This window comes from Triturus cristatus, chromosome 2_1, assembly GCF_964204655.1.
Source record: "Triturus cristatus chromosome 2_1, aTriCri1.1, whole genome shotgun sequence".
NCBI classification, from domain to species: domain Eukaryota; kingdom Metazoa; phylum Chordata; class Amphibia; order Caudata; family Salamandridae; genus Triturus; species Triturus cristatus.
In genome coordinates this window covers 388,044,359-388,064,434 of record NC_140581.1, presented here as the reverse complement: position 1 = coordinate 388,064,434, position 20,076 = coordinate 388,044,359, and the positions used below count along the sequence as shown (strand labels likewise).

Here is a 20,076-nt window from a genome sequence, read left to right as displayed (position 1 = left end):
CCCTTAGCTTAAAACAGAGGTATTCAAACGGTGGGGCGCGCCCCCCTGGGAGTCCATGGCTGCATTCCCAGGGGGGCGCGAATGCGTCTTCAACTAGTTGTGATTTTTCACAAAGTGTGTGGAGCGCTTTGCTTGGGAGAACCTGATTTCAAGTTAGCGGACAGAGTGTCCCCCCCCCCCTATAAACGTAATGGCAGTGTGTGTGTCCTTCAGTGCGCCCCCCAGTCAGGGGAGCCACAGCGTGCAACAGCCCTAGAGTTGAGTGACACTTGGAGGCGCCATCCCTCTGTATGCAAAATTGCCATCAGCCACTAAAGAACCCCCCCTTGCAAGGCCGCTCGTAAACGAAGCTGCCTTGCTAACAACCTGCTCTATGTCTAAGTGTGTGGCCGATCCAGCCGATCGTGACGAGGCTTGAAAGCTCGCACTCCTGCACTCACAATACTGGTGTTTGAGCGCCGAAACTCGGGCCATGAAGGAGGAGCAGCGCTATCTCCACTGCCGTCCTGCAACCTCGGAAGGCTGCATTACAATACCGCAGTCGATACTGCCAATCTCATCTCCAAGGTACCGGGAGTGGTATGGGCCCAGAGGGTGATGGTGGCACGTTCAATACAGCTGAAGCCCTTGATTTTATGAGACGCAACACGAGCGGTCTTCACTGTATTGTGCAGCGCCTCATGTTCTGTGCTCTGTTCACCTGGATTGGGATTGGAAAGGTGAGCACTAGGGGATGTGAAAGAACAGTAGTGTGCACGTGTGCGCTGTCCGCGGGGTTTCCCACCCTTCACACCACCAACTATGAAAGATAGATCAGTAAAAGGATGGATTGATGAGTGAAAGGGTGGGTGATGGGCGAGTGAATGGGTGGATGGATGAGAGAAATGATGGATGTATTGATGAATTAATAAGTGAAAGGGTGAATGAATGGATGGATGGATGACTGGATGGATGGGTGAAAGACTGGATGGATGAGTGAAAGGGTGGCTTGGGTGAAAAGGTAAATGGCTGGATGGATGAGTGGGTGGATGAGTGAGAGGATGGATCGGGTGAAAGGGTGGATGGGTGATGGATGAGTGAAAGGATGGATTGGGTGAAAGGGTGGATGGTTGATGGATGGATAAGTGAAATGGTGGCTGGAGTGGTGAAAGGGTAAGTGGTTGGATGAAGGAGTGGATGGATGGGTGGACGAGTGGATGGATGAGTGAAAGGATGGCTTGGGTGAAAGGGTAAATGGTTGGATGGATGGATTGGTGGAAGAGTGGATGGATGAGTGAAAGGATGGATTCGGTGAAAGGGTGGATGGATGATGGATGGATTGGGTGAAAGGGTAGATGGATGAGTGAAATGATGGATAGACAAATAGACGTTGGATAGGTTTGCAAATGGTTGAAAAGGTTTGGATATGGATGGGAACACAGTTGGAAGAACAGAATGAATGGTGAAAGACTGAATGGTAGATGAAAACACTAATAGATAACAGAAAGTACATTTGAAATGGTAGCTGTCAGGGGTTTGATGGAAGGATGAATGGCTAGATCCCTGGACAATATACCTCTTCTGGGGAGGGTTATGATGACTTACTTTGCTTTCTTGGTGCCATAAGAGCTTTAGTTCAAAGTGGGAGGTATTTCAATTTTCTGGCTACACCCTTGCCTATGTATTACTATTCTGTATTTGATACATCATACATGCAACATTTTGAGTGACACCCAACTACTACTTGAATGTTCCACTAGTAATTGTAAATGTTTGCATGCTTTGTCTTGGGTGTAAGGTTTTAGGGAGAGCCTCATAGTGCCATAAGCTGTGCTTGAGATGTATATTGTGTTTGTAACAATAGGCAAAGTGTCAAAAATAAACTATGTAATAGTGTATTGACAGTGCCTTCTTTAAGAAAGCTGCAGGGAAAAGCACCATTGTGACTTCCGTCAGCTAGTGCAACTCTCTGCGAAGCCCCCATAAGCAAAGTCAGATTCCATATTTTAAGTTCCACTTGCTGAAACACCCATAATGCGTTCCCTACAGCGGGGTCATCACAGCAATCCTCCCTTTAAATTACCTATGCTTGCCGCTTTTACATCTCACAATGGCATTCAGATATGAGATGCTGGTAACAAAGTCTATCCAAGCAGATCTTCCTGAGCACTTCTCGCACCATACATGTCTGCTCAAGACCATGAGTTGTAAACAAAACATCAGACTGGCTAACCCAGTGCAGTAACCATATAAATAGATTATTATCATATGAAATACCTCAAAAAGACCTGCACAGTTGCTCAAAGCTGTGCGCATACTAAAAAACCGTGAAGTGCACGATTGCCTCAACTTGATATAAACTTATTTTGACTTGTATTTAAGTGGTTGTCTATTTACTTACTTTTATACTATCGCGCAACTTCCTCTGATGTTTCTGTAAAACGTACCTTTTGTCCTGAATTTTCGTCCTGAATTTTGACCCTTTGTCCTGAATTTTTACACTTACCATCCTGAATTTGCAGCCAGGGAGTAATTTTAGGGTTCAGGGTGGGTTAGGGATTGGGGTGCCAGGGGGTAATTTTAGGGTTCCGGGTGGGTATGGGTTTTGGGGTGCCAGGGGGTAATTTTAGGGTTCCAGGTGGGTATGGGTGTTGGTGTGCCAGGGGGTAATTTTAGGGTGCAGTGTGGGTATGGGTTTTGGGGTGCCAGGGGATAATTTTAGGGTTCAGGGTGGGTATGGGTTTTGGGGTACCAGGGGGGTGATTTTAGGGTTCAGGGCGGGTATGGGTTTTAAGGGGCAAGGAGGGTAATTTTAGGGTTCAGGGCGGGTATGGGTTTTGAGGGGCAGGGGTAATTTTAAGGTTCAGGGTGGGTATGGGTTTTGGGGTGCCAGGGGGATAATGTTAGGGTTCATGGGGGGTATGGGTTTTGGGGTACCAGGGGATCATTTTAGGGTCCTGGTGGGTATGGGTTTTGAGGGGTCAGGGGGTAATTTTAGGGTTCCTGGGGGGTATGGGTGTTGGTGTGCCGGGGGTAATTTTAGGGTTCAGTGTGGGTATGGGTTTTGGGGTACCAGGGGTGTAATTTTATAGTTCAGGGTGGGTATGGGTTTTGGGATACAAGGGGGGGACATTTTAGGGTTCAGGGTAGGTATGGGTTTTGGAGTGCCAGGGGGGGGTAATTTTAGGGTTCAGGGTGGGTATGGGTTTTGGGGTGCAAGGGGGGGACATTTTAGGGTTCAGGGCAGGTATGGGTTTTGGGGTGCCAGGGGGACAATTTTAGGGGTGAGGGCGGGTATGGGTTATGGGTTTTGGGGTGCCAGGGGGACAAGTTTAGGGATCAGGGAATGTATGAGTTTTAAGAGGCCAGGGGGTAATTTTAGGGTTCATGTGTGCTCTAATTGTTGTCCAGTTTCAAATGCAGAATTCACTACTTTTTTTTCTCAGCTTGGCCTGAGCATTACCCGATCCTGATTGTCTGCCATTTTAGCCCCGCCCCTATTGATTAACATTAGCCACGCCCCTTCATTTGCCAGGTTAGCCCCCCCCTGGAAAAATTTCTGCGGATGCCCATGCCTGCGAATATAACAAGGAAAAAATACTCAAAACCAGATAGCGGAGGTTCTCATTCTTAAGCTGAAAATGCAGATCTGCTGTATGATAGACCACTAGTAAGTACCAGATAAACTGCGTTATGAACACTCCTTTTACACACAAGGGAGCATTGTGTTCATGGTCTCGTTGCATTGTCAATGTTTCTTCCCAAAGTACCCAATTTGTCATAGAAAACACCATTTTCTTTTACATATTCAAAATTCTTCATACTTGGTGCTAAGAGCTCGTACGAAATGACAAACTTCTGTTCCATTTAGATAAGAAAAACTGATCTGACAGCGCTGCAGTCCTGGAACAAACTGCTGGAATATCAGCAAGAAAGAGAAGAAAGAAAACATGTCATAGACAACAGTGCCCTCTAGTGTTTACTGCGTAGCATCACACCAAGCTATATAGCATCATACTTGAAGCCATTTGCAATACTATCAATGTATGATGCAGCTTGGTATTGAGGTGCACTGTCAAAGAGTGATCGATATTGCTCTATCTGGCTTGCTGTGTGCTTGTTGCGCATCTGTACGTAGCACCCTGACTAGTTTTGATGCTGCACCGGGGTTCCACGGCGCACTGATTGGGAACTGCTGCATTAGAGGACAGTCATGTTGATGCCTGCATTAGATCAGAAGGCTGGCCTGCTCGTCTAAAGATCTGTATAGGTCATCTATGATGTTTAGTAAAGCTGTTTCTGTACTGCAGCCTTTCCTGAATCCGGACTGAAAGGTGTCAAGTAGGTTGTATTTTTCAATGTGGGTGTTGAGTTGAGTAAGCACACATTTTTCAATTGTTTTAGTTAGAAGGGGCAGATTGGTTATAGGTCTGTAGTTATTAAGGTCGTCTGGTCGTCATCCGTTTTTTTGATGAGGGGTGTGACTTGGCCAAGTTTGAGGGGAGCCGGCACGTAGCCACTCAATGGGGAGGAGTTGATGATATTAATACAAATGGGAGAGATGACATGCTTGAGGTTTTTTACTGTTGTGGCAGGGAGGTGGTCTGAGATGTGAGTTGATGGCTTCATGTTGGAGAGAGTGTAAAGGACTTCTTCAGATGTATAGTTACATTCAGACCAGGTTGCGTCCTTTTTAGGTCTTGCCTGGCTATCACGTAAGCGATCGCTCAGCGAGACTTATGTAGGGGCTTCAGAAAATGCTCCCAAAGGCTTCCCAGGTGGATCGGGTGGCGGTTACGCGCACAACCACGCGGATTCCATTTGCCACCAGCTACTTCCTGCGCGTACGCCGCCTCACGCATTCAGGGAGATTTAGTAAGGGGCACAAGACCTTAGGAATGCGGTTTATGGCCAGTGCATGTGAGGCATTCAAGTGCGAAGCTGCCATTTGGCATCGGACTTGAAAGCAGCAGACTGCTTTCCACCAGCGCGCGCTCGGCCTCACTTCCTGCATCCCCTCTTACAACAATTAACTTTCCTTATAACTCACACCCCATATGCTCGTTCCCTCCCACCCTTCCTTTGATGTCCGCTTTTCTTGTTGTTTACAAACCACGCTGCACACTGCTGCACGCTGCACACTGCTGCATTACACACTGCTGCATTACACACTGCTGCTGCACGCCGCACGCTGCTGCCACACACTGCTGCACGCCACACTGCTGCACACTGCTGCATTACTCGCGGCTGCACGCCGCGCGTTGCTGCACGCCACACTGCTGCATTACTCGCTGCTGCATTACTCGCTGCTGCATTACTCGCTGCTGCATTACTCGCTGCTGCATTACTCGCTGCTGCATTACTCGCTGCTGCACGCCGTGCGCGCTGCACGCCGCGCGCGCTGCTGCACGCTGCGCGCACTGCTGCGTGCGCTGCTGCACGCTGCGCGCACTGCTGCGTGCCGCCGCGGGCCGCTGCGCGCCGCTGCTGCACGCCGCTGCGCCGCTGCTGCACGCCGCTGCGCCGCTGCTGCACGCCGCTGCGCCGCTGCTGCACGCCGCTGCGCCGCTGCTGCACGCCGCTGCGCCGCTGCTGCACGCCGCTGCGCCGCTGCTGCACGCCGCTGCGCCGCTGCACGCTGCGTGCCGCTGCTGCACGCCGCCGCACACTGCACTGCACTGCTGCACACTGCACTGCTGCACACTGCACTGCTGCACACTGCACTGCTGCACGCTGCACTGCTGCACACTGCACTGCTGCACGCTGCACTGCTGCACGCTGCACTGCTGCACGCTGCACGCCGCACACTGCTGCACGCCGCACACTGCTGCACGCTGCACACTGCTGCATTACTCACTGCTGCATGCCGCACACTGCTGCATTACTCACTGCTGCATGCCGCACACTGCTGCATGCCGCACACTGCTGCATGCCGCACGCAGCTGCATGCCGCATGCCTCACAGTGCCGCACACTGCTGCACGCAGCTGCATGCCTCACAGTGCCGCACACTGCTGCACGCCGCACACTGCTGCACGCCTCCTACTGCTGCACGCCTCCTACTGCTGCACGCCTCCTACTGCTGCACGCCTCCTACTGCTGCACGCCTCCTACTGCTGCACGCCTCCTACTGCTGCACGCCTCCTACTGCTGCACGCCTCCTACTGCTGCACGCCGCACACTGCTGCACGCCGCACACTGCTGCACGCCGCACACTGCTGCACGCCGCACACTGCTGCACGCCGCACACTGCTTTTATGCGAGTTTATGCTACTGACATTGTAAATGACACTGCCTTTTATTTCTTTTAAAAGCAAAACATAAATAAAAGGCATTGTAATTTTACAATGCCAATAGCTCAAACTCTTATAAGACCTATTGCATTGCAAATGCTTGTTCAGTTGCAAGGAGTGGGGGTTGGTGGGTTGTGTTGGACTGAGAAGGCATCCATTCATTGAAGGCAGGGCTGTGGGTGCGATAGTAGGTTTGCCAGATCTTCAAGGAATTGTGAATTTTTACTAGGACGGTGATAGAAGATGTGGAACTTGATGGGGTTGGGCCATTTTGAGGAGAGTTGGACTCATAGGTATTTAAAGGTAGAGTATTTGGCAGAGCGAAAAGGAGTTAAACAAAGAACGCTTTTGTGTATAATTTGGTATTCTGCCACGCATGCCACCTTTGCGGTCGTTGCGAATGATTGAGAAGCCCGGTTGGGAGATGAGGTCGATGTAAGGCGGAGGAATGGCCGCTTAGCCAGGTTTCAGTTGAGAAGCGTGTGCGCGCGCATGTGTGTGTAGCAATATATAAACGTGCCTATTGATGTGTGTGTGTTTTATATATGTGTGTGATGGTGTGTATATATATATATATGTGTGTGTGTGTATATATAGATGTTTGGGTATCTCTCTCTCTCACTCTCTCTCTATATATATATATATATATATATATATATATATATATATATATATATCTGTGTATGTATGCATATATATATATCTGTGTGTATGTGTATATATATATATATATATATATCTGTGTGTATGTGTATATATATATCTACCTGTGTTTCTGTGTGTGTATTTTTTTTCTAGTTTCTGAAAACAACAAAGTTTAAAGTAACATTACAGTTAGGTAAAAATGTCAACAAAACCACTGAATTCACCAGTCATAGTTACCTCAAGTAATTATAACTCGTGCCCTAAGGTAACTAACACGCACCCCTGCCATGCACAGTTTTGTCATTATTGATGTCATTTTGAAATATTGCAGTGATATTCTCAATGATATATGTGTTCTGTGGGGTAATTAGCAGTGCAGGGTGAAGGTGCAAATTGAATATTGCCCCACAATTTTATATTTTTATGGCATATTCTCCGCGTGTGTGTGTGTGTGTGTGTGTGTGTGGTCTTTGTTATAAAGAAGTATGTTTGTTCGAACCCCTCTGCACTGTCCTGTAAATCAGAGCAAGGATCTGGGATCTGCAGTAGTCCTAAGTCGAGAATAGATACTTGAAACATCAGCAACAGTTACATTTTAAGTGCAGAAACGTGTATTTATTTATATTAATTGTCCGTAAAAAATCTGACAACTCAGGAGATTTTTCTCTCCCACCCCATGGAATGATAATGCAATTAATTGTGTGTTTTTCAATTACGTAGTTGTATTGTCCTGGATGATAAACTACTTTTGTAGTTGAACTAATTGTAAAAGATGTATCTCTCTTTTGTTGACACAGTGATAAACGATTCATTGCTCTATCTTCCACATTTTCTCAAAACTATTTGTTTAATGTTTTAATATCCTTCCTAAAGGCTGCAATACAAAATGTTATGGGCCAGTTTATGATTATTTAGACAAAGTCCTGATTCTATTTCTTACAATTTATGTCGATCACTCACATATTCTAACCTTAGCTTCTGGTGTTCTGTTTTTTAATTGAGTCCTTATACAAAGGAATCGCAGTATGTTTGCCTATATTAAAAAAAAAAAAAAAAAAAAAAAAAAAAAAAAAGCTGCTGCCATTTCCGTAAAGACTAGTCTTTTTTGTCTTAGGAACAGAGCGAGCTGGTGAAACACATCTGAGAGCATACATTTCTTATATTAATATGCATTTCATTGTTATCTATGTAATGTCAGCACCCATGATGAAGATGATTTGTGCACTATCCGGAACCACTGTAGTCTACACCAAATGTACACATCTCAAAAGAAAAAAAGAAGCAGTGGTTTTGGTTTTCATATAAAGCAGTTATGCTTATGTTGTGTTTCACTTATGCGTCACTTTTAAAAATGTAATTTAAATTGTTTAATGGTCTTTTTCACTCATTACTAAGGTCTCTTTAATAATCAATAGTATGAAAATCATAGTGGTTCTATATACCTTTCTGTCACCGACCTGTCTCCTCAATGAATACTATTATCACTCAAGAAGAGGGAAGAGGTGTGGCGCCGCGGCCAGGGCGACTGACTCCGAAATCTGGGGAAAGCGGTTCGATCGCCGGCGGCAGATTAGACCAGCACCATGTGACTCTGGGCAATAGCTTGCTTAATCTTCCCAACGGCCCCCAGCGCCTAGAGACCCTTACGGGTGATTGTTCGCGCTTTACAAATGTGGATTATTATTATTATTATTATGTCAAGAGGATTGTGTATTGCTCCTTCTACTATACGTTGTCTAATTCTGATTTTTGGTTATCATAAGTGATGTTTGTATTTGTGAATAATATTCTACTGAATACTAGTATTATTTTGTTAATGTTTTCCTGTTTTTTTCCAGTGGAATGAGATCATTGAAATTTTTCGTGCACGGATGCCATTGCGGAGACATCGGATTCACTTTAAAACCTATGACAATTGTTTCTCAGCCTTCGAGGCCATAGTCTGCTTGCACGACTTGCTTCGAGATAATCAAAATTTTGGGCCAGACGTGACACGCAATCAAACCATTCAGCTGCTAAAGAAATTTAAAAAGAATCACGTCATTGAGGATGTCAAAGGAAGGTGGGGCCAGGAGGATTTTGAAGACAATGGTTACCTCTATCGGTAAGTTGTATTTAGTATGAAATATGTCTGTGAGATGGTGTAAGGCCATACATGTGGACAGCAAATCATAGCTATTTATCTCAGTTTACTGTCTGAGAAAAGATGCTTCAGGTTTGACCAGTAATGCCAATGATTTTTGTATTTTTCAATAATCTTGGGCATAAATGCACAGCCTTAACATATGAGTAAGAGACCTTTGATATGTTAGTGTTACAAAATCTGTGATCCTATGCCCGTCACCATTTTTAGGTCGAGGACTACCGGTCTGCCGAAGGCAGAACCGGAAGTCGGAAGATTTAATGTTTCCTAGAGTGGCTATTTAGCCCGCCTCTCTTTTTGCTTCTCCTCCATTGGCTGGCTTCCTAAACGGAGGCCCGCCATTGGAGGAGAGAGCCCGTCCCTCCAAATAGGCTCCGTCTTTTTCAGATTCGGGGGCGTGTTCCTTGCTGTTCTTTCCACTTTTTAGCCACGCCCTTTTAGAACAGCAGGAACACGCCCCCGAATCCGAAAAAGTTTCGATTCTTCCATCCGCCATTTTTATGCTGTTCTCTGGCCGTGAGGATCTTCTTGCTGTTGTGCCGCTGTACCGATCCATGCTGGTATTCAGTGTCATCGGGGTGCTTTCTCATCTTCACTCGGCCCCTCTCGTGTAAAATCCTCCGTGTCATTTGTACCCACGCCTTCTCGTGCTGTGCATCTTCAAGCCTTGTGTCCCTTTGTGCTTGGGGCGGGCAGCCGTGCCATGCCCTGGCTGATGATGCGGCCTAAGGTAAAGCGGCGATGTCTTCTGGAAGCGGCGCGTGGCACGACTTGTCCAGCTGAATTAGTAATGTTAAGTGTTGTATTATTGTATTTTAAAAGCAGTCCGTCCCTGTCAGTGCAGGGACGTCTCTCCGGGACAGCAAGGGATCCTTGTGTATTCTGATGTTTGCTGTCTTCCCGCAGCATTGGGGAGCAGGGCGACGACCCTTATTTCCCGTCTCCCTGCGACCTATTCCCCACCGGCGCGGCCGACCCTTCTTGACCCCAGGTTTCAAAGCGCCATCCTGCAGGGTGTCCCCCGGTGAGGCGTCCGGGCGTTGGATGTGTCTGCGTTGGTTTCAAGGCGCTGAATGGAGCGGTTCTCAGGCGCACTGGGGCTACTGCTGTGTCCGTTCTGTCCTGTATCCCGGTCTTGTCAAGGGGCAAGGGAGCTGCTAGTTGGGGGTCGGGCCCGGCACGACGGGTTCACGGGCAGCATGCCGAGGATCAAAGGGTGCGGAGTATGCCGGGGTTGCTTTCCCCGGCGTGTGGGACAGTTCAACGCGGCCGATGGTGGTGGTAGTTCAATGGTCCGCATTGCTTACAAGCATGCTGTCCTGCGGCACTGGTGCACCTCTGCAGGTTGGCAGCGGTAGGCTTTAGGCGGCGAGTCCGGGGACCGCTGGGGGCAATATCTTTAGCCGGCTAGGGGATGTCCACACGCCCGGGCGGCGAGACTGGGCTGTTCGGGGCGTTTAGCGGCATAACCGTGCGGTAAACGGTTCACACATTTGTATGAAGGCTTATGGCTGTTCGATCCCAGTGGTAGACGCTACCGCCTTGCTTGCCGTTACATGCTTAGATGCTTGGTCCGGCCCAGAATATGCTTTGGTGCTGTTACGCCTTACAAGGGGAGCCTACTTTCGCGCAACTCGCAATCACGGCATGGCACTGTCTATCAGCGCCCCCCCCCTTACATGCTTGTGATGGGTTGGAGGCAACGACTGCTTGGCGGGTAGCAACCGGAACCGGTCCGTCGGTCCGCGCTGGCTCGTTATCTTAGTGGCTCTGGATAGATGTCGCCAGCTCTCATGAGGTCGGTGAGAGTGGTTTGTCCATCAGCCCCCCCCTCCTCTGTCCGCGTGATTCTTACCCGGTATGGGGGTTGTCAGGTTTTGATTTGTGCGGGCGCAGCGGTCATGGGGTGGATATGCCTGCAGCCTGTTCTATCCCTCTGCGGCGGTTCTGTTCAACGAGGTTGTGGATCTTTATTTCGTTGGCTGGAGACCCTGATTTTGGCTTTCCCCACCCACAGGGGATCATTGTGCGTGGCGGGAATGAGATTTGCAACTGCGGGGCCTAAAGAGCCGATGTTGCATAGTTTGTGGTCCCTGAGTACATGCATTCTGGTAGTCCAGCACGTCTTGCCAGGGCCCTTACGGAGAGTCGCCATGGGGGGGCTACTCGCACCTCCATTTCCCCCCCCCTCCCCGGGCTGCCTTCGTCACCCTGGGGGCACAGGCGAGATTGTGGGTAGAAGTGGAAAGAACCACTGTGGGGTTTGGTGCGGCCGGAAGTGTATGGTATTATTTTGAGCACCCAGTACGGTCTAGTGACGGGAGGATCAGGGTGTGTAGGCTGTAGGCGAAGAAGGGAGGTATGGACAATGCTAGTTGCTTACACCAAGCAGCACAGGTAGTGAATGGTCGGCTTTGTTAAAGCAGGTCAGGGGGGACTGACAGCGCTGTTTTCTTAAAGCGCTCTATACAGACAGGTGAGTCGTTTGTGACTTGTGCGCGCTTTTCGTTGGGAGCTTGTGGAACTGTGGCCCTCTGTTCCCGGCTGCCACATAATTAAATTTAAAATGAAGAGGTCTTGAACGAAGAAGCGCTGTTCTCTGCGAACACTTAAAGAATGTTCTTTGGCACTATACGTGAACTCAGATGACGTGCTCTACAATACTGATTAAGTCGTCAACAACTACGTTAAAAATCCTTATGGCCATCTAAGTCCACGCTGCAGGTCCCGTTTATATTTATCTTCACCTTAGACAATTTGTGTTTTCCATAACTCTCTCTACCTCACCACTCCACAATCTCACTATCACAACTTCTCTCTCTCAAAACATCACTACCTCACTCTCTAGCTCACAACCTCACAACTTCACTCTCTCTCACTCACTACCTCAATCACTCTCTATCTCACTACCTCACTCTTTCTATCTCAATAACTCACTTTCACTCTCTCTTTCACTACCTCTCTCTCTATCTCACTACATCACAACATCACTATGCTTATATATCACTACCTCACAACATCCCTCTCCCTCACTACCTCACTCTTTCACTACCTCTCTCTCTATCTCACTACCTCACTCTCTATTTCAATACCTCACTCTCTCTCTGCTAATGCAATAGGTATCACATATGCAAAAAAAAGCTAATGCCAATAGAAATGACTGCCATTTATTTAGGGATATAAAAATTATAAAAAAAATAATGAGCAATACCAATAGCTCTACCTATAATATTGCCGAGACCATTGCATTGTAAATGCTTGTTTAAGATTTTAATCTTGTCAATCGTTTAGAGTTGGGTATCTGAGTTATGTACAGGCTGTGGTAAATTATGTATGTTAGGAGCAGGGTACTCTTCCAGCTCGCAGAGTGGCTGCTGGTTTTAGCATGCCTTCTGTCTGGTGAGTTTGCCAGTTAGTCACCTGTATGTCTGTTCCATGTCTGTGCTGCAAGTGTCTCCTTCAGGAAGAACAGGGGTGTATAAATTATGGTGAGTAGGCATCAGAGGGGCTTATCAGACGACCTGCTCCTTTTGTCAGGTATATTGAGGTGGGATAGTTTTCCAAGAGAACTAACTCTCTTCCATGTTAAATAGGCCCTTTCCCTGGGTCTTGACACATAATCGTGTTTACTGGTTTATGTCTGTGGTAGATACTGTCATGTTGCCACTGATGCCCCAGGCCTACTGTATTGTAACTCTATCTAAATAAACTAGATGAATTCTTTCCACACTTGACACTCCTGGGAAACTTGGTTCAGACAGTCAAGGGTTATTACAGGGGACTGTAGTAGGTTTAGAAGGGATACTGTTTGACTTCTTTATCTCTCTCCATATTGTGGTAGAGCGTGTACTTCTAAAACCTTGTGTTTATTATATCTACGTAAAGTTGAGTAGCTAAAAGTAATAAGCAGCACAGAAAATAGTCTTAACATTTTTTAAACCTAGCTATGACCCATTCTTCTTCCCTCCATCAACCCACTCCTTATGCTGATCCATTCCCCTACCTAAACTATTTAACCCTTATTATGGTTGGGTGTTTTAATAAGAATATCGTGAATACCTTTGGACAATCGTGTCTAATGGGTTGGAGATCATGGGCTATCAGAAAGCAGAAGCTGGATGTAATTAACATATTTGAGAATTAACCTGGGTTACCTAGAAGCATTATTGAACTTCGCAATATATTTCCTACCGGAGGAGGATCCGGATCCTTTTTCATTGTACCAGTGACATCCTCTTGTCCAAGGAAGACCAAAGCTAATAACTGGTCCCATCATATACCCCTGCTGACTCACAGCTTCTCAGATAACCTATTATGGTCTGTGGTGTTGAAGGTGGTAGAGGGATGCAATGTGGCCAGGAGTGCAACAGAGCCCGCTTTTCCCATAGTTTTTCCTTTATGTCAAACCGGTCCATTTCAGCCTCTGGGCCTGGGGTGAACCTTTTCCGCATGTAACTGATTATGTTCCAGATGCTTTGTGACTTGCGCGGTGACTACCATCTCAAGTATTTTATGGTAGAAGGGGATTCGTAGTGGGGTATGAGTTGTGGGAGCACAGTTTGTAATAATAAATTGAGTACAATGTTGCCCTATATTAGGGTGGCAACGAGCAATGGTAGATTTTCACCTATCCCATTTCATATTCCTGCACAAAACGCAGCTTACACATGCCATTCTCCCATGAATTTATCCCATACAGAAAGGGAACCGCTAGAGAGAGAGGGAATGGGCAGCTGGGTTTTTACACGTGTGATGGACAAGGCGAGTAGGTAAATTGGTCTTCCAAGGGTAATATATGACAACCATTCTGAACTCCTAAATGCATACGAGGCTTGCACCCATGTCTCAAAAAGAAGTGAATGCATCATAATCTGGTGGCCTCTTAATCGCAAAGCTGAAGAATAGCAACCCATTTAGTGCAAAGAGGGAACCTATTTATGACCTGTACTGGTGCAGTGATTTAGGTGAGTAGGCAACAGCAAGAATCCCGTATGGCTGCAGTGCGCATAGATCCCAAACAAGATGACCTGAACGACTGGAGAGAAATCTGTGAAACACTTTAGTCAAAACAGATGTCTACTCATGCAGCTGCACTGCGTCATGATGAATATTGGTTGAGACGGAAGCATTTGTAGGTGATTAACTAGTCTTCTGTCCTCGTTGCTTATGCTAATGCTGCTTCCATTGACTTTTGTTTAATGAAACTTCAATGAAAACTTTTTTGAATTAAAAATAAAAGGTGGGGGGGCTCCTTCAAGAGACTTTAAAGCTGACTCGTTATCGATGGGTTTTTAAAATTTGTTGTGTTTAAACGGGGAACTAGTGTTTAGTTCTTGAAAGAGAACAAGCGAGCTAATTATTCCTGCAAGAAAATATAACTCTGTGTTGGAACATTTTGTTTGAGGAAAGCATCTTTTCTTTTTTTTTTAGTTTAGAAAGCTTTATTGAGATATATATAAATATAAAATGGTACAAAGAATATAATAAAGAGTAAAAACTAATCCCAATGGTATCAACAGATGCAAATACTTAATACTACATACAGTGCAAATAATAAAACTGATATGAAAGGGAAACAAAGTCAAAAAGTACCATAGGAAAAATAGCATTTTGCTTTTCGAGATAGAAAGACAGAATAAGAAGGAAAAGAAAGAAGGAAGAAAGACAGATATCAGCTATCCCAAGCGATATACTGGTAAAGCTGTCCAATGACATAATACAAAAGGAGGCAATAATCGGTAACAATCCTGTAATAAGTACATAATATAAAGGAATGAATAGAGCAATCATGGCGGTTGAAAAACAAAGTTAGCGTCCTTGGCATGTAATACAGAGGAAGAACTGTAGTTGGTGAGAGGAGACCAAAAGGCTTCTTTAAGAATAAGTTGTTGGGATGTGGTTACAAAGGTTCTATCTAACCTGTGGTGATAACGTGGAAGATTCCACCAGGCAGAAAAGGAGACTTTGGAGGCATCTTTCCAGTTTGATGTTATAACCTGAAATGCAATGGCAATAGATAAATCTATAAATAAGCCTATTTAGAGGGTACCCAACCAGCGCATAGAGGAACTACCCAAAAATATAGAGGAAATGTCAAAAGGGGAAGTGGTTGAACAAATGGAGGCGATGGTCTTGCATAATTTTGTCCAATAAATTTAAATATTAGGGCAAAGAAAAAAGGAATGGAAATATGTACCAGGAGAATTTTTGCAAGACCAGCAGTTAGAGGATAGGGAAGGGCTAAATTTAGAAACGGCCATAGAAGTTAAAAATAGTCTCTGATAAAAATAGTAAAGTGTTTGAGTAATACTGGCATTGCATGAAATATGGTGAATCCGAGCCCAAATACAATCCTAAGTGTGTATGGAGAAAGTGTGCTGTAGATCGGTTTCCCATAAATGTTCAAACTTACTTTTGGGGACGAGTAGAAGAAGGGGAAAAATAGGTATTTGTAAATATGAGAAGCTCGAACAGAAGAGGAAGAAGGTAACGATGAAATGGAGGAGTCAGGGAGAGAAGAAGTGTCAGAGAGAAGAGAGAGTTGCACAGTTACACTCCGTCTTAAAGAATCAAACTTAGAGCGAGATGAACCGGATAAGTTAGATCTAGACAGAAATTCCTCGAAAGAAAGAAATTGCTCATTATGTAAGAGGTGTTTAACCTGTAAGACACCTTTTAAAATCCAGTGATTCCAGAAAAGAGTGCGGTTAGAAATTTTGATGGATTTATAACCCCAAATAGAGGAATCCAAAAATAACTGCAGAGGAGAACGTGATTTGGTGAGAATCGGATAAAGAGTAGATATGAGATATGAAATAGTGGGAGATTGAAAAGAATGGGGAGGATGTGCAAGATACTCTAGCGAAGAGAAGGGAAATGGATGGATAATAGATTCCTCGAATTGATGCCATACTGATAAGGGAGGGTCGTCTAATGGGGAAAAATAGGGTAAGACTTGTCGAAGCAGGAATGAGGAGTGATATTGGCGAAAATTGGGAAAGTTAACCCCACCTCTATCTTTAGGAGCAGAGAGAGCAGAAAGAGAGATACGAGCTTTCCAATTGTTCCAGAGGAATTTGCTCAATATACTATTCAGGTTCTTAAAAAATGTTACAGGAAGCCGTATCGGTAACATGGAAAGGTAAAAACGAACTACCGGAGGCATCATCATCATCTTGGAAGTATCTAACCTACCCCACCATGACAAAAATAAAGGGGACCATTTCTCTGTCATGGCAGAAATTTTAGATAAAACCTCGTCCAGGTAATTAAACAGTTTTGAGGCAGAATATTTTATCCCTAAACACGTAATGCAATTAGTGCTCCATTTAAAAGCCATCCCTTCAAACATGCTACTAAGACAATATTTATTGAGCGGAAGGACCTCAGACTTGGAAAAGGTCAACTTGTATCCAGAAACGGTAGCATAGGGAGACAAACTATCAACAAAAGCGGGCAAAGATGTAGAAGGATAGGAAATGAATAACAAAATATCATCGGCATAAGCAGTGAACTTTGTTTCAATAGCTTTATGGATAAAACCATGAAAGGAAGGAGAATTCCGGAGAGAATGAAGAAAAGGCTCAAGGGAAAGAATAAAAAGTAAAGGAGACAAGGGGCAACCTTGCCGAGTGCTTCGTTGAAGAGTAAAATATTGAGATTGAAGGACATTAACAAAAACCGAAGTAGTGAGAGAAGAATACAACAAACTAATAAGTGATAAAATGGTAGAGCGAAATCCATGCCACTTAAGGGCACGCATCATAAAGAGCCAGTGAACACGGTAGAAAGCTTTTTCCGCGTCCTAGGTGATGGCTGCATTCGGGGTAGTGCTTTTGGAAGCAAGATGTATGATGTTCAAAAAAGCCCTGGAGTTATCTGCAATCATTCTCCCCTTAACAAAACCTGTTTGCTCATAGCCAATTAAATCAGGAATAACCTTATTAGTACGAAGGGCAAGGACTTTAGCGAACATTTTGCAATCTAAGTTGATTAAAGAAATAGGGCGATAATTAGGGCAGAAAGAGGGATCCTTGCCTTTCTTGGGGATGAGACCGATCATGGCTTCCAGGAAGGATCCATGAGCTTTCTTGGACGACAAAGTATTGAAATAAATATAAAAGGTGAGGGAGCAAGGATTGGGAAAAGCAGGAATAAAATTCAGTAGTGAAGCCGTCTGGACCTGGAGATTTGCCCTTTGTAAGTAATGCTAAGGCAGACTTGATTTCAGAGAGGGAGAGGTCCCCTTCTAATATTGAACAGTCAGGAAGCTCGGAGGAGCGCGGGGTAAGTGCATCGAAGAAAGAATCCAGTGCTGCTTCAGAGGGGGAGAATTCTGGAGTGTAAAGCATCTTGTAAAAATCTGTAAAACAGCTTAATATTTCATCATCTTTGAAATGATCAACGCCACTGGTATTGGTAATCTTGACCACCTTAGAGCGTTGAGATTTAACCTTTAAATATTTCGCTAATAGCTTGCCAGCCTTGTTCCGACCACTATAGAATTTAGAGTTAATCTTGAGTAAGGTGCCAGAAGCCTCCTCTGTCTTTTTAAAAAATTTTTTAAAGGAAATCTTAGCTTGAATTAGTTGTTTTAGATTGTTCTCATTGTTGGACGTGAAGTAGGCATGTTCTAGACGCGTGATAGAGGCTAATAGAGAAGCAGAATCTTTACTGCATTGCATCTTTTTAGTCGCTACATAGTCAATAATGAAACCTCTGGCCATAGCCTTAAAGGCATACCAGATATTAGAAAAGGGAATATCCGGAGAGGCGTTCCTCGGGAAAAACTCTGGCAAGAACTCTTTGAAACGTTCCAAGAATTTAGGGTCCTTGAGTAAGTAGTTATTAAAGCGCCATCTATGTGATTTGAAGGATTCGGAGGGGAGATCTAGACTGATCAAAACTGGAGCGTGAGATAAGAATGGACTCAATATCTGCATTAATTGAATTAGGAAGGAGAGGATGACTCAAAAAGATATAATCTATTCTAGAGGAAGATTTATGAGTAGGGGAGTAGAAAGAGTATTCCAATGTTTCTGGATGAGAAATTCTCCAAGCGTCAACCAAACCCCTCGATTGAATTGTAGACATAGAGGATTTTTGCATTTTGTTGGGAATGTACCTAGCATTAGACTTCCTATCTATAAAGGGATCCATGACTTGATTACAGTCCCCACCCACTAGTAGATTGAGATCAGGACAGGAATGAAGGGTACGTGAAATATTCTTCCAAAACTGTTTGTCAACACCAGTAGGGCCATAGACATTGTGAAGGGAACTGGGAGAACCATTTAGAATGAGGTGTAAAAAGCCATCTACCATCAGCGTCCCTCTCTTCCTTTTCCACATCAAGGGAAAGTTATTAATGAATCCAAGTAATCACTCCATTTTTTTCTATCCTTGGACGGGGAACAAAAGGCAAATCCAACCCATTGTTTCTTAAGAGAATTAATCTCATTGTAAGAAGAGTCTCTTGAAGCATTGCTATTTTACACTGCAACCTTGACAAGTGAATAAGAACCCTCTGCTTTTTAACGAGATTGCGTAATCCTTTCACATTCCATGAGACAATACGAACATTTTCATTCATGGTAACCAGGAAAGAGTGAAATTAAACAGGTTAAGCAATATATAGCAATTGGAGATATCAGGAACAATTAATAAAACTGAAAAAAAGAGTAAACATATGATATACACATAGATGCATGTATTGCATAACAAGGAATACATATTGAAGAGCAGGGAAATCAATGATTAGTAAAATGAAGATGAGTAGAATTGAGAGAAGTAAGCATAATGCGTTTCATGAAAGGAAGAGGGGATGTCATAGGACTGTAGGAAGAGAGTAAAGAAGTATAAAAGATAGAAAAAGTAAAAGATATACAGAGAAAAGTTGACAGGAAGCCCGAAGACTTCAGTCAAGAAAGACAGGATAAATGACCCCGATTTTGTATTAACAGCCAATTCACCGATTAATTCCCAGGGAATTACGGGGAGATTATTCTCCTGGAATATTGCTGGGCTGACTTCCAAATTGGAATCTGCAGACTGGATCTGCTTTGTTAATAATCCTGACTTATGCATATTTCAGGAGACTTGGTCGTGTGAACCCTGTTTCGTTCGGGGTTACCTGAATTACTCTGTGTTGGCCTTAAAGGGCCCTAGAGGAAGACCCATGGGAGGCCTAACAATATGGGTTCGCCAGAGCTTAAAGCTGGCTATTAAAGTTGTCGATACTAAAAATCAAGATATCCAATTAATCAGATTGGATCTGGATAAATTAGGGAGAATGGATATCTATAATGTTTATGTCCGGAGTAATAAGGGGGGGAGGTCTGATGTATTAGATGCTTTAACTAGACTTCTCGACGCTTATTCTTTAAACAACAATATTGTCATTGCGGGTGATTTTAATAGAACATTTGAACCCTTAATTAACGAGGATAATTTATTTGGTGATGAGGAGGATCGACATTGGGGTGTTCCTAAACTAGAGCTTCCACCGGTTGTGCGGTGGACCGCCGATGTAATTGGCCTAAATACTTTGTGCTATGAAAAGGGCTTAAGGGGTATTTTTTGACCAAAAAACTAACATACATTCTTATTTGCACTAAAATGGACACTATACTGCCTTTAATAATCATTAAACTGGCTTGCAATATATCTGTGCAACATGACCACTAGGAAGAACGAGAAGGAAGAGATGGTGACTGTGCCTTCGGAAATAGTACTCTCATTTCTGTCACCCAGAGGAAATCGAGAAGGCTGCAGAAGCGGGCTTCTTCGCTTCCATCAATGTGACACGGCTTAAGTGGCAGGGGAGCACAGACATGGTTATAACCAGAGCCACAAAGAAATGTCCACCAATGAATCACATGGGATAATGGATTCCCAGGGGAATTGTATAAGAAATGCAAGGGAGAGGCACTCTCCTCGCTGTAGGGTTTCTCCAGGTATAATAGAAAGAGGAGACAAAGGGAGAGCTAAACAAGTTCCTAATATCGGATGACAGCGG

At 44.7% G+C, this 20,076-nt stretch overlaps 1 protein-coding gene across 2 annotated transcripts in view; it reads left to right on the top strand.

The window, feature by feature from the left end:
- The window catches only part of DEPDC1B (DEP domain containing 1B), a 274,836-nt gene that overhangs the window by 22,961 nt on the left and 231,799 nt on the right, over positions 1-20,076 (top strand). For both annotated transcript variants that reach the window (XM_085631495.1, XM_085631491.1), the window contains exon 2: positions 8,755-9,020. In XM_085631495.1, coding sequence (XP_085487621.1) covers positions 8,755-9,020 — 266 coding nt within the window. The remainder of the gene's footprint in view (positions 1-8,754; positions 9,021-20,076) is intronic.